Here is a 20,099-nt window from a genome sequence, read left to right on the forward strand (position 1 = left end):
AACGCACCAATCAGAAAGGATAGAAATTGTCATACTTGAAAAAAGCTGAGAGTAATTCTCAAGTTCAGGTTATCCTGATGGCAAGTTCTAAAAACCACATTGGTACATAATTTAAGGAATAGAAATTCTGAATCTTGTTCAGATTTTAAGAGTCTCTGTTTAAGAGCTTATCTAATACAAGTTTCAAAAATGCCACCAGACTTTCCAGAAATTCAGCCCTGATGTACCGAAAAGTGCTTACTGTTGTCTTTTTACTTGCAGTGAAGTATATGCGGGAAGCCACACCCTACGTGAAGAAAGGCTCCCCAGTATCCGAGATCGGGTGGGAAACGCCTCCGCCAGAATCCCCGCGGTTAGGCGGCGGGTCCTCAGATCCTCTGTCATCACAGCCCTTCTCCTTCCATAGAGACCGGAAAAGCATCCCTCTCAAGATGTGCTTTGTCACTCGGAGCATGGCCTTGGCTGACCCTGAGAACAGGTAAAGACGGCTAACGCCCTCCTCTGTATCTCAGCTGCTCTTTGGCCTCTGCGGTTGAAAGAGAGCTTTTATCGAGCTGTACTTGTGTTCTGGAAACACTGGACGGTTTCCAAAAATAGCCTGAAAGGCCCACGATGCAGGAATGTATACGTCAAGCTAGGCCTCCCTCTCTTTCTTCCTCCATCCTTCTTTTTCTTCCTTTTATCCTCATGAAGAATCTGTATACTAAGCTCTGGTTCTGGAAAATGTTGAATCAATGGAGTCAGGATCTTATGTGTCTTCCCTGGGACTGCCTCTGCCAGCATATGTGACTTTAGGCAAGTCTCTCGGAGCACTGAACCTCAGTTTTGTCGTATGTAAAATGGAAATAGTTGAAATCAATACCTCGTTGAGTTGTGAAGATTAAATGAGGAAATCCATGTGAACTGCTTAGCCCAGGAAAGCCTTCCATGAATATAAGCTATAATACTATGTATTATTCCTATTTTTTTTTTTTTTTTGGCTGCACCATGCAGCATATGGGATCTTAGTTCCCTGACCAGGGCTCGAACCCCTGCCCCCTGCATTGGAAGCACAGAGTCTTAACCACTGGACCACCAGGGAAGTCCCCAGTACTATGTATTATTGATGTTAGGTAACAATAAGCAACTAGGCCTCTCTGGGCTTCGGTGTCCTCAACTGTGTACTTGGAGGGTTTGATGAGAGCATCCTTAACACTTTTCGGCTCTGAAGCTCTCTTTATCCTCAAGAGAGAAAAAGGAGTGGCGATCAAGCCTGGAGTGCTATTTCCCAAAGCCTATACATGACATCTTTGCCACAGGATAGATATATAACCCAATCCATGGCAATTAGAAGGAATCCAGGCAAGATGAGCAAGTATTTGGGGTCCCTCTTCCCCCCAAAGTTTTCCTTTATCTCTGCTGCACAGAAAACATACATCTGGAAGGAAAATAAAAGACACTAGAGAAGAGAGAGAGAAATTGAGCCAGTGAAGGGGGAATCGTGGTGACCTTTGCATCCTCATTCAAATGCTAAAAAAAGAAACAGCTCTACTGGCCCTTATTTACAAATGAGTGGGACAGCTGCAGCCCCACCCGAACCCAAGGAGGAAGTATTTGGCTGGGTTCCGAGCTGCTGTTGGGGAAAACCCGAAGGAAATAAGAGCAGGGAGAAAGTTGCCTCCTTGGCTCACAGCTCAGTCCTTTTTTTGTTCTCTTCCCAGTAAACTTATATTAAGGAAGCTGCTAGCCCTTCTGACCCCAGTCAGCTGCAGGGTCTACCCCGTGTCCCACCGGTCAGTTCTATCTGCTTAGGGATCAGAGATCAGCCACTGTATGAGCAAGCCAGGGGGTATCCTCAAAAGATGAATCTGAGAAGGCAGACTGGGAAGGAGGCAGAATTCTTAGATGGTCCATTCCCACCTGTTCTGTTTTGCTTCCCCTCCCCTCAATTTCTGCCACTTTCCTGGGCCTACAGTTGACATCCTGGTTCCTGAGTTTCCTCTTCCCTGGGCTTTTACGCACTCAAACAAGTCCTTTCTCCCAAGAGTCTGAGGTCTAAGGTTTCAGATCTGATGAATTCATAATTTATCCAGTGGCTGTCTTGTGCTGGGCAGCATGCTAATTACTTCAGCCCAGAGACTGCAAAGTGGCAGCCTTTAGGTGTCCCCAGCCCACAGATATGTTTTTTTAGTGGTCTATCTAGGGTTGCAAAGAAATTTGAATTAGGTGCCACATTGAATAGTCAGAAAATTTCACATTAAAAAGCCAGATTTCTGGACTTCCCTGGTTGTCCAGCGGTTAAGACTCTGTGCTTCCCACGCAGGAGGCACAGTTTCGATTCCTGGTCGGGGAACTAAGATCCTGCATGCTGCATGGTGCACCCCCCCAAAAAAAAGAAAAAAAAAAGGTTTCTGCAACTTTCACATGGGCTATAAGAAATTACTTTATTAAAAAGAAAAAGCCAGATTTCTACTTTTCTAGAAAAATTAGAAGATCTAATGATATCCTTAGGCCTATATTGCCACAGGCAGGCCTCCCATCTATAGGGGCCCAGTAGAGTCTTATCCTTTGAAAAGGGAATGAACTCCTCTAGTCACTCCTTTTGCCTTACGCTTAGTGGATTCAGTTAATTACCTGCCTGGGTCTTCACATTTCCTGCTTTGTCCTTGAATTTGTAATCATGTTTAGTCCTCTGAGTTTCTAACATCATCCCCATTCTACAGATAAAAATAACTGAGGCTCAGGGCTTACGTAAGTTCCTATGGTCATATAGTTAATGTATGATACAACTGGTCTTTAATGTCATGCCTATAGAATGGGTGACAGTGTCAGTTTACCATTCCCAGAAAAATACAGAAACTAGAAAACGCGGGATATGGTAGAAGTGGTTAATACATTAGGGAGAGAGTTTGAGTAGATGATTTCTAGGGTTCCTTTTAACGGTGGACTTACATGCTATCATATTGCTCCCAATCATTTAATTACATTGTAAAGAATACTTGGGGAGATATCAGGCCTTAGTTCAAATATTGGAAGCTTCATTTTGTCAAGCCAGTAGAGAGGATGCATTTAAAAAAAATTTTATATTATTGAAGTATCGTTGATTTACAATGTTGTATTAATTTCTACTACACAGCAAAGTGATTCAGTTATACATATACATACATTCTTTTTCATATTCTTTTCCGTGATGGTTTATCGCAAGATATTGAATATAGTTCCCATTTTTAAACTTTTATATTGGTGCTCTTCAAGTTGACCATTGATAAGTATATGTAGGGCCTCTTAGGTGGTAAGGGAAAGCCTGTTCTGCTGGGGTGTGAGAACCAGTAGGGCCCAACTGAAAATGAGAATCCAGCTAAGCCAGAGGGTCCAGGAGGGGATTTTGGTCCAAACAGATCCAAAACTGCTGACAGTAAATTAACCTTTCACAATGTGTCCGTGTATCAAATCACCATGATGTGAACTTTAAATATCTTACAATTTTGTCAGTTATACCTCATTAAAACTGAAAAAAAGAAAAAAAAAACCCAAAAAGACTAGGGGCTTAATTGAGTCTTGACTCTGGTTGAATAAAAGAAGAAAAGAAAAAAGGAACAAATATTTTATGGAGCTCCAATCACATGCCGGGCAGAGTATAATGTACCAGTCAGAAATATGGACTCTGCAAAATTTAACTCTGTGCTGAATATGAGACACACCTAACACAAAGTGATTTTCAAAGGGCCAAAAATATAGTCTGGGCAGATTATATAAGGCAAATGCAAACTAACAGCAAAAACAAAAAGCATCAATTTTGATCTTGATATATGACACGGTAAAGTGCAGACTGAAAAGCACAGAATAAGACAAAGAAGAACTGGTTTATGTTAAAGGCCAGAGTTCACAAGGAACAGAATTCAGCAGTTATGAATGCACATCAAGTAACACAGCAGCAACCTTTACAGCAAAATATGCAGAAAGTGCAAGAAGAAATAGAAGCATACTAAACTTAGGTAGTTCAATTCTACTCTCAGTCCAAGACAAGGCAATTGGACAAAAGATAAACAAAGATACAAAAGACCCAAATGACATAATTAAGGGATGTCTGGGTACATCAGTCTTTGTACCTTGATAATAAAGAGTACACTTTTTTTTTCTAATCCACATAGAACATTCACAAAATTAACCATAGATTGTCACAAAAAGATGCAATAAGTTCCATAAAGTAGAAATAATACAAACAACATCCTCTGATGATTGTGGAATAAAACTAGAAAATCAATAACAAAGCCAAAGCACAGAAAGCCTTTCTTCATGGAGTTTTAAAAGCTCTCTCTGAAATAAATAACTCTTGGGTCAAAAGGGAAATAGAAACTGAAAGTGTAGCATTTTAAAAAATAATGAAAATTATGCAAATATTAAATATAAAAGGGAAAGAAGTTGAAAGGGAGAGTGTTGCCTCTGGTATCAGCTAGATCCACGGTGGAATCTTAGCTCCACCACTTATGTGTGAATTTAAGCAAGTATCTCATTTAATCCAGATAACAACCCTACGTCGTAAGTACCCTAATCTCTATTTTGTGGACAACGAAACTTCGTTCAGAAACAAGAGTTGAAGCCAACGGGAAATCTGAGATTCAGACCCAGGCCTGGCTGACACCAAGCTCAGTTTCTTAATCATGACACCCCATTGCTTCCGATTTTAGCGCCTGGCAGAACAGCTCACCTGAACTGTAAGCACCATGGCCAGGAATTAACGGTCTCCTGGATGCTAAAACCTCAGCATCTCGGGGCTAATCCCCTCGGTTGGTGACACACAGCTACTCATAGTTTGCATTAAAAGCTCTAATGTTCTAGCTTCCCTGGTGGTTGAGAGTCCACCTGCTGATACAGGGGACACGGGTTCGTGCCCCGGTCCGGGAAGATCCCACATGCCGCGGAGCCTGCGTCTCCGGAGCCTGTGCTCCACAACGGGAGAGGCCACAGCAGTGAGAAGCCCGCGTACCGCAAAAAAAAAAAAAAAAAAAAAAAAAAAAAAGCTCTAATGTTCAATTTCTCAAATTGAAACAGCCATAGAACAGCAGGTAGCATTGCTGCTCTTTGTGTAAAAAAGATCACCCAGCAGGCACTGAATACACAATAATAAGTCATAGCTGTCAGTGATTACAATAGTTCTTTTGAATTCCACCTCATAGATATCTCCTGTGTTTCACAGTCAACTCTTTGCCTTCACAGCCACTGCCCTAGTCCAGGCCCAGACTATCCCAAGTCCTCTAGACTATTGGGACATGTTTTCTACTGGATGCTTCCAAGGTTCTAGTTTGCCCCTCCCCCATCCCCTAGCATGTACCCTACTCGCAGCTAGTTAAGGGAGTGTGAAACACTAAAAATTTATCCATTTGGTCAACATGGCTTCCGTCACCTTCACTAATCATGAAACTCCTCAGTATTGCGTAAAATCCCCATGAGGTTTTGGATCTTTCCTAACTGTGCAGCGCTTCTGCATCTCAACCTTTATGCTCCAGGAACCCTTAAACAATTTCTGCACACCCTGCACTTGCCTCCCTGACAGCTTCCTAGTCACCCTTTAAGCCTCAACACAGGGGTAGCACAGGTCCTGCTATACCTTGTGTATAGATCCGTTCATGATAGCATCCTTTATAATGACTTGTGATTTTTTTTTTCCTAACATGATTACCCAGTTCTTAAAGCCAGAAGACCCTTGAGGTCTGGGATTCCCCATGCTTTTACTTTGATATCCCAGCTTTCTAAAAATTATTATGAAGAGAGGTAATCAGCAAGTGATAGAGTAAATGGAGGGAAATATTAACAGTAGGTACACCTGGGTATTCATATATTCTTGGCACAGTTGCTAATTTTCCAAGTTTTCTGTAAATTTGAAATAATTTCCAAATAAAAAGTTAAAGAAAAACCCGCACACTGCCAAAAATAAGAATCCCAGCTTTCTAGAGCATTGCTTGATATAAAGCAGGCATTCAAAAATATATGATGTTAATAAATGATAAATGGCATATTTATCTGCCCATTTTTGCTATTCTTACCTTTTCAAAGACTTCTTTTAAAAAAAATCTTCTACTAAATATTCTTGCGAATAAAAGAAAAAGCACGGTTCTATCCTGCCACGCTCAGCAAATTTAAACCAAGACAATTCATTAACCAAGCCCGTTGAAAGCAGATGGACCAATGCAGTGGGTGGTACACAAAGCTTTGTTCATGACTTTGTGTACTAGTCACAGACCCCACTGTAGATCTTCATGGTTAAATTATGGAGCACACAATCTTTCTTGAAAAACAGTGCACATCTCTAGTTACTAGTGTACTAGTCACAGACCCCACTGTAGATCTTCATGGTTAAATTATGGAGCACACAGTCTTTCTTGAAAAACAGTGCACATCTCTAGTTACAGCACATAAGTGAAAAACGCACAGAAAGCGTTGCTGTGGTTTCAAGTGGAAAAGCTCCGCTCATCACACCATGATTCAGAGAGATGGAATCTGGTAAATCCTATAGGACTCATGGATTTGTTCCCACAAAGTGCCCTTGGTGATATCCCCATAATCCAGTGCCCAAGCTTCTGCCACAGAGGATCAGAAACCTAATTAGAGGCACAGTGACGTTGGATCTGTCTCTAAGGGGTGGACTCATATTAACCAAGCAAACTAGGCTTCACTTGTAATGGGCAGTGCAGTTGTCAAACAGATGTAAACACCTGCATGGGAGGATCTGTGTGTCCCCGTTAGGGGCAGGCCGTATTAGAAGACAAATGTAAATAATAAGCAGAATACCAGAACTCCAAGTAACAAAAACACTGTGGACTTTCAAGGCAGCCTAAGCAATGCATTCTCTCCATGTAGGCCAGCTATGTGAGAAATTAGATTGTCACCAAGGTTATCAGTACAAGATATGCCAATCGACTATAAGAAGTATATTTTCCATGAGGAAGCTTGAAGCTGTCCTTTCCTAGGTCAGAAGAGCTTTGCCACGGTGGCTGTTACGTTAATTTCTGCTCTACTCAGACTCCCATCTCCTTTGGTCTGTATGTAAATGGCCCGGGGTTCCCCCAAGTGGCTCTCCCCTGTCCCCTTAATTTCACACGATCTTATACCTGATGGGGATCAGAACAGTGGACTGAAGTTTTGCTAATCAAATTCTATCATTTTCTAGTCCTGGCTCCCTGAATTTTCTCCAGTATCCCCTTGTTCAGAGTTTTAGGTGGTCCCAAATACTTTAGTTACACATTTATAAACAGATGGTCTTTTAGTGACCCCCAGTGGAACAGTAATCATTTTACTGGTTTCACCTTATTTTCTCCTTTTCCCACTGTCTGGGGACACATTATTGTCCCCCTCCCATATCTTATGTAGAATTCTAAACTATACTCTTTAAACTTAGAATACTAGTGAAAAATCCTCTCCTATAGTACATCCAGAATGAAGATTCATGAGGTACTTGTAACCATCTTGTTTCCACAGTAAGTTCTTGCTTATGAAAAGTGTTTCTCCTGTTAAGAGGCTCACAAAACATGTATGTTCTTGGTTCGGTTTTCTTCACTCTTGGTTGGACACATCATGGTGGCCTCATAACTGAAAATACCACCAGCAGATCATGATTGATGTTACATTTTGGAAACAAAGTAAAAATGAAAAATCAATTTATATTGGTGCTGTAGTAAGTGGGACACAGTTTAAATATCTAAAACAGAGGCCCAGATTAACTAATATCAATGAATAAAACTCTAGATTGAAGTTAGAAAATGTGAGTTTGAATCCCAATTCTGTTACTTCTTCCCTTTAATTTGAGACAGATTATCTAATCTCTCTGATTCCCAGGTTCTTTGTCTATAAAATGTGCCTTAAAATACTGACCACATAAGATTGTTGTGATAATTAGATGACTTAATGTAGATATCCTCTAATTCCTGGCAGCATAACCATGGCATAAATGCAGCTTTCGATCAAAATATCCTTGTTCCTGGGTGCAAGAGGGGTGGGGGGAGTTTTTTCCAGCAGAGAAGTTTCCAGGTGATCTCCCCAAGCTGTTGAGCAGAGGCTGTTTTGTAAGACATTCTTTCACAGAGGGGTTTAGCCTTTTGAGACGTCTGGCTCTCTGCAGAAACTTCAGTTCCAGTTTCCCAATTCCTGGGCTCACGAAGCCTTAGCTGTCATTTATGTATCAAGATGGTCCTCAGCCCCTCACCACTACCTGATGCACTCTCTGACACCACCCCACTCCACCCCGTTTCATCAGGGATGCCTCATGGTCAGACTGAATACTCACCCTCCTGGTTTTCAATGCCCTTGTACCCTTTTTTTAATACCTGGGAGTTTCCTTTTCTTTCTTGCAAGCTCAGTATTACATTAAAACATAAACAAGCAAACTTTTCTTATTATATCTTATCCAACATATCTAGGTGTTCATAGCAGAAGGGTTTCTGAATCTGTGTAGACCACCATTGTGCTGGAACGGGAAGCCTCCTCTCATGGCTGCAGAATTGCTTGTAATTGGCCATGTGTATCATGAACAAAAGTCAATGTTCTATTTTTTCAACTGTTATTTAGAAAAACAAGTTAAACTTTACCATCATTTTGAAAACTAAAAACAAACAAGTTGAGTATTAACGTTTGGATGATCTACCACTTTCATTTGAAAGTGTGGAGTTCCCTCTACCACCAAGAGCACGATTTTGGTCATGCTTATTCATCTGTCTATACCTGTCCGTTTATCTATCTATCTATCTATCTATCCATCTCTGTATCCATCTACTTATTTATCATCTTCATCAATCACATATCTATCTATCTATCTATCTAGCCATCTCTCTAGCCATCTACTTATTTATCATCTTTATCAATCACATTATCTATCTATCTATCTATCTATCTATCTATCTATCTATCTATCTATCTTTCTACCTATCTTGCTCTCTGTTCTTGTTTCTTACTCAGACAAGCCCAGTGAACTATTTTGTTACAGTAGGAAGAATATGCATAAAACAAGAGGTGGCCTTGGTGTTTGTTTCAACTGTGATCACATTCTGCATTTGGGAAATATAGGAAATGGAATATATACTATTATTTCAACAACTTGTTTAAAGATAATGGGAAGGGGAAATTCAGGGAAATTGGGCTGAATTAGTCAGAAATCTGACATAGGAAATAAAGTCCTAATCAGTTGTATTGTTTTTAAGTGTACATAGCGAGACAAAGTAAGGAGGCATGCCTCATAGCATTCATAAAACAGACCTAAGAAAATAGGTAAGATGCTCCCTTTTTAAAGTTATTTTAAATGAAAGCTTAAATTTTATCAAAAAACAATAAAGGCAGATAGTTTAAAAATCAAATAAACCTAAAAGATTTGTTTTACAAAAAACGCAATGGATTCTTATCATTAATCTGCAGCCCATTTATAAACCAATCCAGAGACTCATGTCTGAGATCTGGGAAATTTCCTCATATTATTTATTTGATAAAATTCTCCTCTGTTTTCTTTGTTCTTTCTCTCTGCCTTCCCTGTTGGAAGGATATTGGACCTCCTAGATTGATTTTCCAAGTCTGTTTCTTTCTCTGCTATTTCCACAATATTTTTTTACTTTATTTTTTGACCATTCTCATGAATATATCTTGTTTAAATGTCAGCTATTATATTTTAGCTCTTTTTGTTCTCTGAATGTTCTTTTTTAAGAGAATTTTGTTCTTGTTTTACAGATCCCATATTTTCTCTTATTTCTTGTAGACTATTAATTAGTTTTGCTTATTTTTCATTGTGCTCTTTGTTTCTCCAGTTACCTTTTTTCTGCTTGTTTCGATTTCATATTCCTTGCTGGAAGTTTTCCTCAAATGTCTGGTAACCCATTGCTATCTGTTCATTTTTTACATGGAGAGACTAAGAAGCCTGTTGGAACCTATGTGTGTGACGAGTGGGGCTTAATCATTGTTGAGAATTCAGGCACAGTTGCTGCTTGCTGAGTCAGCCATACTAAGAGACCCCTTCTGATTCTGAAAATGTTGGTGTTTGGAAGTTTGAGTTACCTAGGGGAGAACCATCTAGTCTTTCTGTGGGTGTGGGTGGTGGGAAAAGTGGAGAACCTCCCTCTGCCAGCTTTCTCACTGTCCCACCACTCAGCTTGCAGACCTCACACAGGACCCTTGTTTTGAGCCCTGCATCACCCCCAGTCCTCTCTCTGGAGGTTCCAAGCCCCTGCAGGTTTGCAGAGCCAAGGGGCTCACACTTCACTGAAATCCTGTCTTCAGCCCTTCAAATTGTAAATTCCTTGCCTCTTAGTAAGGAATTAAGAGGAATTCCTTGCCTCTGACTCTGTAGTCAGTTACCTGGTTCCACTGCTGTCTGTCCTTCACACATGCATTGAACTCTTGCCTCTCTTATTTTCTTGTGGGTTTTATACCTATTTTACTGTCTTTTTCCTGGGATCTTTTAAGGGAGAGGAGATGAACATGGGTGGCCAAGCCACTATGTTTTTCCCAGTGAGAACCCTTACATGATTTGCATCTTTGTATACAACAGAGTGCACCAAAGGTTCATTTTAATGAGCTTAAGAAACATTTTCATAGCCTTGTTATTTTTAAGAAAATCAGTTTCCTCCATAGATACACTTCAGGACTATATTCATCCTAATTATCATACATTTTTAACCAGTGGGACATGAATTAGTAAGGCTTCCCTGGCAATGGTAAGCAAGTTACAAAAGGGAATTCAACTATCTTTAGTTAGCCTTGAGAAAAAGAGTTGAGGAGAAGACTTGCCAAGCATGGTTCTGTGATTTCATCAATACACGAGTAAAATGAGTTCATTTTAATCCATTCCTGTGCCTCTAAACACCATTCCAGGAAAATCTCAGTTTCCCCTCTTCTAAGAGCACTTTGGGACATTGAACTTGACCATCTGGGTGCTGAGAGATTTTTGCTAATGTTGACTCTCAATATTTAGGTCTTGATCCTTTGCTCTTGATTCATTAATTGAACTCCATTTGATTTGCAAAAAGCCGCCCCAGGATTTCCAGCTAAGATAATGAAGCTTCTGAAAATAACTCCAATGCTCTCATACAGGCGTTCTCTATTCAAGCAGGCATCACCTACAGGGCAATGGGGACAGGAGAGAGAGAGGAAAGTTCACAGAGCAGTCCCTGCCCTTTGGTCCTTTGACGCATGCGTGCAATTGTATTCTCCTTAGTAGAGGATGGGTTTGGGGCACAAAGAGCTGCAGACACATTTAGAACAACACCCACTGGATATACAGAGTCTGTGACTGTTGAGAGATACTCTGTTTCTAAATAATAGGAATTTTGACATTGCCAGTCCTTTAAACCAGGTTGAGATTTCCTTCCTTCTCTCAATTTCAACTTTTAAATAGATAGTTTTGATCATTCTTTGCTAGATGTTGAAGCTGCAGCAGTGACAGTTCTTGCCCTGACACAGCTTACCGTCAGGTGGGAAATAGGTACAAGCACTCCGGCAATTACAAAACAATACTACGGAAGGGTGACGAGAGAAGTAAAGGATGCTGTAGAAGCTGTCTCACAGGACAACTACCTAATCCAGAGTTCTGGTTTTGGAGGGGGTGGGTGCAGGCAATAAGGGGTGATTGTCGGAGGCGATGATGTCTATGCTGAGACTTGAATCATAAAATAGAAGTTAGCCAGGCCAAAGGTCACTGCAGGGAGGCAGAGAAGGGATTTTTGGCGAAGGAAATAGTATGAGTCTAGGCACCAAGGCAAGATAAGACATAGTTCTGTTAAAGAACTGGAAGAAATCAGTCTCTTTGGAGCAGTCGATGAGAAGACTGTGTCAAGAGTCTGGAAGGGGGCTTCCCTGGTGGCCCAGTGGTTAAGACTCCACGCTCCCAGTGCAGGGGACCCGGGTTCGATCCCTGGTCGGGGAACTAGATCCCACATGCATGCCACAACTAAGAGTTCACATGCTGCAACTAAAGATCCTGCGTGCCGCAACTGAGACCCGGAACAGCCAAAAAAAAAAAAGAGTCTGGAAAGGTTGTCACAATCTGAGCTAAGCCATTTTATGGTTAGACTTCATCCTGGGAGGGTCTGGAGCGGTGGAACAACAGAACAGAGATCCCTCGGGCCTCACGGTGAAGCACGGGCTGGAAGCGGAAGGCAAGACTGGAGGCTGGGGGAGCAGTGAGAGGGCTCTTGTAGAAATGGAGGTGAGAAATAGTCCCAGCTTCTACCAGAGTAGGACAGAGGCCCTAAGGAGAAGTTGGACGAATTTGAGAGATTTTACGAAAGAGAATCTGCAGGAGTTCATGATAAAGCGGGCTTGGAGGGATGAGGGAAAAGAAGGTGCCCAGAACTAATCCATGGAAGCAGAGCCACACACCTGGTCACTGTTTCCTAGATGATTACACTGGCCCTGAGTGAACGGGACTGAGGACACGTATGTTTTGGTACAGGGTTGGGGGTAGGTAGAGGCTTAGAACAAGTTTAGGCCTTTGGAGATACTGCCTCGATTGAGAGTCTGAGTATGACACCTTTGGACGGTTTTATGTCCCTATCTGGATTTGCAAGCATGGTGAGGACCACCAGCATGTCTTGGCTTTCTTTTGCATTTGCCACATTTCTTAGAAGACCACATAGAAATCACTCACTAAATATAGAAAGGCAATTGCACTGATTCCAGTCACGGTCCTGGCAGGTGTCTGTCTTGAAGGGTTAACTGAAGAGCTTTTAATGAAGGGACTGTTTATGGACGAGTGGGCTGGGTTAAAGGAACCAACAACGGATGGAGAGGTGCCCAGCATTTAGCAACAGCAGGAAGCTATTCCCACCTCCTGGGACCGAGGGGCAGAGGGCACAAGTTTCTGCAGCCCGGTGAGGACCAGAGCCCTGTGAGATGCACAGTGGCCCAGGAAGGGTTGGGGGTAGGTCAATACCCTCAACCCTTCATTTTTTTTTTTTAATAAATCATTTTATTTTATTTATTTTTGGCTGCTTTGGGTCTTCATTGCTGCACACCGGCTTTCTCTAGTTATGGCGAGCGGGGTCTACCCTTCACTGCGGTGTGCGGGCTTCTCATTGTGGTGGTGTCTCCTGTTGCGGAGCACAGGCTCTAGGCATGCAGGCTTCAGTAGTTGTGGCACGTGGGCTCAGTAGTTGTGGCTCACGGGCTCTAGATCACGGGCTCAGTAATTGTGGCACATGGGCTTAGTTGCTCCGTGGCATGTGGGATCTTCCTGGACCAGGGCTCGAACCCGTGTCCCCTGCATTGGCAGGCAGACTCTTAACCACTGTGCCACCAGGGAAGCCCAACCCTTCTCTTCTTCTGCCCTAGAATCTCCTGTCGATGCTTCCAATTGGCTGCATGCAACTGGGAGCCAGAAGCTAGGGAGCCTGAATGATTAGTTAGAGTTTGACATCTTGGAGCACAGAGCAAGGCAGAGAAGGGCAGAGAATGAATCTGGAGGCAAACATAGAAAACAAATCACAAAAGTGTATATACATTCTGCCTTTTTGAACATAGGTCTGATATGTATATGACAAGTTATATACAAGTTATATACTAGGTATAAGAAAAATGTGGTTGACTCCAACACTTCGTTTCCTGATCTTGTTGGATAAAAATGTCTTGGACAGTCCCAAGTCAATATTTGTAGGTTCCTGCTTAATAAATGGTGTTATGCCCGTCTAGAGTTTTGATCGAGATTTCTTTTCACCACAGTGATGCGAGCTGGATATAGAGATGACAATTGAGAAGCTTAGAGAAAAAGACAGTTTATTTTACTCAGGCTGGAAACTGCCAGAAGGACAGGGAAATGTAGTGGATAGGGCAGCATAGCTAAGAAATGGCCTTGATGATCATTGTTGTCATCTCTTTGGAAAGTGGCAGAGGTCTGGAGGGGGTGTCCTCTTCCATTATGACAGAGCTGAGGGCTGGAGAAAGGGGAGGTGAGAGCAATGCTGTGACTATACCAAGCTGCTTTTGACAGTGAAATCTCCATAAAAAGGCAACAGATAGACAGATGGAGATGTGAGGAGAGGGGGGTACATTTGAGCAGTAACCGTTGGTCAGTGGGAATCAAAACTGCAAAATCTTTTTAACATTCATTTGCTGTGATCTAAAATGCCACATCATTTACCCTTTATAGACACACTTTGACTTGGAATACGGTGCTTTTTTTTTTCCCCCTAGAATAAACCCCTCTCCTCTACCTCTGTTATGAAACACACAGTAAAGGCCGAGGAGTGCAATGTGCTTCATTTCCTGTATTATTAAATATTGAGGCAATTGGAAAATGTTTCCTCATGTTACTTGGAAATGAAACACTAGATCCAGAAGTTAGAATTCTTGGAGCTATTTTCTCAAGCTCTCTGGCAATATTTTTTTACTGGATGTGTTGTGTCATCTTGAAAATATGATTGACTTTCAGGCCAGGCTAACCTGAGTTTCATTGCTAGCTTTTCTACTTATTATCTGGGTGATTTTGGTCAATTTACTTAGCTTCTTTGAATTTTTTTTTATATATAAAATGAGGGTGATAGCATTTCTATGTATGTGCTGTTTTAGGAATTAAATAACTTAGTATGTGCCTAATTACCTGCCACATAGTGGGCACTTAATCCCTTCCCATTTAGCTTTTTTTCTGGTCCAGAAATAGCCAACCCTAATAAGATTATCAAGAGAGTCTTTGAGTGTCATGAAGATATGTTAAGAATTTTTTAGATAGTTTTATTAAGTGCTGGGAAAGCCCTGGGAAAAATATTGAGTTCGAAAGTATAAAATAGCTGTTTAGGTAGATGAAAACCCCATCATGATTTTATATACTTCTGTCTGATACGGCATCTGTAGTAGTTGACAGTCTGAAGAACTGGGTCAATCTGCAAATAGTATCTTTAGATTAATTTCTCCAGGAAAGAAAGAGACAGGACTTGAATCACTATGAAGGGGTGGACTCCTACCAAGGCCACATACAGTTTTATAGAAATATTCCAAGAAGTCTTGATGGAAGAATTCTCTAGCCAGCTGTCAGATATGTAGAGAAGGAGAGTGATAGGAAAAAAAAAAAAAAAAAAAAACGCATGCATGTGCCAGAGTAGGAATTAAAACCAAAATATTTCTGCGGATACCACAGTAATCCCAGGATCCTATTGACTTCAATTTGCCTCAGGTTTCCAGGCTTCACAAATCTATCATCATTATGTCTATGTACAGAATTATAATAGTGCTGTTGATGGGCGACCAGCAGTATAGAATGTGTATTTTAGTCATTTCTTTCTGGATTTGCAGATTCTTCTGTTATGTTCCATCCATCTTTTCTTTTTGAATTCTTTTTTTTTTAACATCTTTATTGGAGTGTAATTGCTTTACAATGATGTGTTAGTTTCTGCTTTATAACAAAGTGAGTCAGTTATACATATACATATATCCCCATATCTCTTCCCTCTTGCATCTCCCTCCCTCCCACCCTCCCTATCCCACCCCTCTAGGTGGTCACAAAGCACCGAGCTGACCTCCCTGTGCTATGTGGCTGCTTCCCACTAGCTATCTGTTTTACATTTGGTAGTGTATATATGTCCATGCCACTCTCTCACTTCGTCCCAGCTTACCCTTCCCCCTCTCTGTGTCCTCAAGTGCATTCTCTAGTAGGTCTGCGTCTTTATTCCCGTCTTGCCCCTAGGTTCTTCAAGACCACTTTTTTTTTTTTTTTTAGATTCCATATATATGTGTTAGCATACGGTATTTGTTTTTCTCTTTCTGACTTACTTCACTCTGTATGACAGACTCTAGGTTCATCCATCTCACTACAAATAACTCAATTTCATTTCTTTTTATGGCTGAGTAATATTCCATTGTATATATGTGCCACATCTTCTTTATCCATTCATCTGTTGATGGACACTTAGGTTGCTTCCATGTCCTGGCTGTTGTAAATAGAGCTGCAGTGAACATTGTGGTACATGACTCTTTTTGAATTATGGTTTTCTCAGGGTATGTGCCCAGTAGTGGGATTACTGGGTCGTCTGGTAGTTCTATTTTTAGATTTTTAAGGAACCTCCATACTGTTCTCCATAGTGGCTGTATCAATTTACATTCCCACCAACAGTGCAAGAGGGTTCCCTTTTCTCCACACCTTCTCCAGAATTTATTGTTTGTAGCTTTTTTGATGATGGCCATTCCGACCGGTGTGAGATGATACCTCACTGTAGTTCTGATTTGCATTTCTCTAATGATTAGTGATGTTTAGCATCCTTTCATATGTTTGTTGGCAATCTGTATATCTTCTTTGGAGAAATGTCTATTTAGGTCTTCTGCCCATTTTTGGATTGGGTCGTTGTTTTTTTGATATTGAGTTGCATGTGCTGCTTGTAAATTTTGGAGATTAATCCTTTGTCAGTTGCTTCATTTGCAAATATTTTCTCCCATTCTGAGGGTTGTCTTTTTGTCTTGTTTATGGTTTCCTTTGCTGTGCAAAAGCTTTTAAGTTTCATTAGGTCCCATTTGTTTGTTTGTTTTTATTTCCATTTCTGTAGGAGGTGGGTCAAAAAGGATCTTGCTGTGATTTATGTCATAGAGTGTTCTGCCTGTGTTTTCCTCTAAGAGTTTGATAGTGTTTATAAGGTGAGAAATGCACCATTTTCAGGCAGATGCTTATAGTTTTTGATGTCTGTGGAGGAGAGAAGAACTAACTAAATATACCAGTGTTGAGCTGAATGAACTAATCAAAGCTCCATTACAAACCAATGTTCAGAGCAGCTGAGAGTTTTTGCTCCAAGTCTGTGTGTTGTAATGGAAAGAGCTTGTGCCTTTGAAAACAGAGGGACCTAGGTTTACATCCTGGCTTTTTGGATCTTGGACATCTTATGTTATCCCTCTAAGCCTCAGTTAATCCTTCTATAAAATGGGCATTATAAGACCTACTTTTCAGAGTTGTTACACAGATTAAATACCTCTCAAAATGAGGTATGCATAGCCTCTTAGATAAAGTAGGTTTTATCAGGGAATATATAAGACCAGTAAATGAAGAAGTGTACTTTCCAGGAGTATGAATTCTTCTCTGAATTTTGGGAGAATAGAATTTATTATGGAGTTCATTCACATGAATTTTAAAGCCAAAACATGGGACTTCAAACCAGTTTATGTTTGGAGATATTTTAGCTCAAACCTAGATTCCCTGAAAGTACAAGTTTACTCATTTCAACAATTAAGAGTTCTTAGAAAGTTGTTAGAAGAACCTACATATATATATATATATATATATATATATATATATATATATATATAACAGTATTTAGCAAATGTTGTCTGTCACATCACAGTGAAGCAATAGTAACCAGCCTAGGTAACTTAAACAGAGAGGGATTTAATATAAGGAATTCACTGCTTACAAAAAATGGGAAGACTTTGGAATGGGTCTCCCTTAATGACCCTCAGAACTATATAATACTGCTATAATCAGGAAAGTGGGGAACCAGGAGGTTGCCACTGAAACTGTTGAAATTATATAGCACCAGAGCAGTGATCCAGGAATCAGGAAATTGGACTAAAGATGCTGGAACCTTGCATCTGCCTTGTAACACATAGAAAGTTGGTGATTGGACACCACAGCTCCAAGCCAGCTGCCTTTGCCTCTTCCTTTTGATGCTGCCAGCCTTGCTTGCCAGCAGTGGCAGTTAAAACATTACAAGTTTGTCCTCCTCTTCACTTCCACCTCCCAAATCTCATGGGAATATATAAAACCTATATCTGGGGCTTCCCTGGTGGCGCAGTGGTTGAGAGTCCGCCTGCCGATGCAGGGGACACGGGTTCGTGCCCCGGTCCGGGAGGATCCCACATGCCGTGGAGCGGCTGGGCCCGTGAGCCATGGCCGCTGGGCCTGCGTGTCTGGAGCCTGTGCTCCGCAACGGGAGAGGCCACAGCAGTGTGAGGCCCGCGTACCGCAAGGAAAAAAAAAAAAACCTATATCTGGCATAATCTTATATGTCTCCAGAACCCTAGCTGCAACAGAATTGGGAAAGGTGGAGAAGCTTTTCTAAGCAGTCTACATTGTAGAGAGGGTATAATGAGGCTGAGTAAGCCGATTCAGAGTATCCATCACATAAAGTGTTGGTTCCATAGTGGGAGCTCAAAAAGTGCTCATTCTCCTATCTTTTTCTGAAAAGACTCAAAAACAAGAGCTTAGAGGAAATTCTGTGCCTTGATATGGTTTGGGGAATTGTGGCAAAGATAGTACCTCCTCTCCTGGATCAGTTTTGTAGAGTTTTGGAAATAGATTATAGTGGCAGAGACAGTAGTGCCCACCGAGTCCATTTGTTCCTCTGAAGTTTCAGGCCTTCTTATAGTTATGTTGGGCCTTGTGACTAATTCTGTCTAATGGCATATGAGCAGAAATGACATGCACACTTCTGGGCTGAAGCTGTGATGGGCACGTGTGTTCTTGGAGATACAACTGCAAAATAGGGGAGCTTCCTGAGTGAGTCCATGAGTGGATCCCCACCCTACCCACCTAGGACCCTTTATGGACATATAGCATGTTATTTTCATAGAGTTTGGTTATGTGGAATGACTGAGATATCAGGATAATTTGATACCACATTAAACCTATCCCATCATGACTAATGTGATCATCCTGTAAATGCACTAACCATTCAGTCAAGCTGATTAATATTTACTGGGAGACACCACTGTTTCTCCTGAAGCTAGGAGTCTTCAGTAAATGAAAATTTCTCTTTCCCACTTTATATAGTTTTTAATTTAGAATGTAAAAAGAACCATATTGCTTTTTTTTTTTTTAGTTGAGGTCATCCAAGTGAATGGGCATGACTTAGAGGTACCAGATGAAGGACCATTGGGCCTTTTCACACTCAGAACATGTGAAAAGCATCCTTTGTTGTTGCAATTATAGCTGTTGCTTTTGGGGACTGTTATTACTTGTGGCCAAGGCTCTTTCCCTCAGGGGCTAGAGGACACCTTTGTTTAAAAGGTGTTTGCCTCAGCAAAACTAGATGTATCTATAGTATAACCAAATTCTGCACAGCAGAATTTGTGGGTAATTTCGCGGCACTTCTTCTGCCTTTCTAGATTATAATTAGGCACTTACATTTGACGAGAAGACCACCAATGTTTGGTCAATGAAGAACAGACTTGAAAACACTTTCCTCTCTAATTTACCTTTGCCCCTTTACCCATTCTCTCAAGTTTTCATCTATTAGCTTCTCTACAATAATTCTCAAGCTTCTTTTTTTAAATCTTGTCACTGCATAATTGATGTGAAAATAAAGTGAGATAATGTATGTTAAAGTAGTTCACAATCTATAAAGCTATAAGAATGTAAGAGAAAAACATACCTCACTGAAGATGTCTACATCTCATCACCCCTTCATCAAGGCCCAAAGAAACCCAAAACTTCCGCAACTTGTCTCCATGTATCACACTTTTACAGCTGTTACAATGTGATGGTTTTACATTTATTTGTGTCTTTATTTGATTAACATCTGACTCTCCCCCTAGCTCCCTGAGTTCAGTGACCATGTTTGCTTTTGCTCATCAGTGACTGGCTCAGGGCAGGTACTGAATAAATAGTCATTGGATGTATATATGTAGGGATATATGGATGAATGGATTGATGAATGAAAGAGAGAAAAAGAACACAAGAAAGACCCAGGAGATAGGAAAGCGCTTCTCAACTTTCCTCTCCAGCATTCCTGTAGTCTGCAGGTTACCATTGATGGGCCAAACAGATGTCTAGAATTTCTTCAGCTATGATCTTTATGGTACCTTGTAAGTTCCCCAAGGTACTCCTGGTCCCCAGATGGAAAAATTCTTCTTTACAGTGATTGCCTCAGTCAGTATATTAGATTGCAAAAACCATGAGGCACCATTTATGAGAGGAAAAATACCCTCCAATTATGACCAAAGGGCAGAGAATTCATTTTTTTCAAGGGAACCTCTGTTGACCTCTTTGTAAGAGTTGGATAGCTTTAATATTGTGAGTACCTTCCCTATTTCCATGTAGCCAGTGTTCTAATTGCATGTTGTAACCCTTCAGCTTAGAATTACTTGTCCCGAAGAGCCATGAACTTGAGCCCAGAGGACTGGTGGGGAGGAGGACTGGACTAAAGATTGGCCTTGGAAAGTCAGTGTTCTTCCTT

The 20,099-nt window shown here is 41.1% G+C and overlaps 1 protein-coding gene across 1 annotated transcript in view; it reads left to right on the forward strand.

Moving 5' to 3' along the window:
* The window catches only part of SNTB1 (syntrophin beta 1), a 221,247-nt gene that overhangs the window by 97,969 nt on the left and 103,179 nt on the right, over positions 1 to 20,099 (forward strand). Inside the window, exon 2 of the mRNA XM_082601674.1 lies at positions 262 to 478. Coding sequence (XP_082457800.1) covers positions 262 to 478 — 217 coding nt within the window. The remainder of the gene's footprint in view (positions 1 to 261; positions 479 to 20,099) is intronic.

Source organism: Mesoplodon mirus (genome assembly GCF_964341445.2).
Source record: "Mesoplodon mirus genome assembly, chromosome: 16".
In the NCBI taxonomy this organism is placed as follows: domain Eukaryota; kingdom Metazoa; phylum Chordata; class Mammalia; order Artiodactyla; family Ziphiidae; genus Mesoplodon; species Mesoplodon mirus.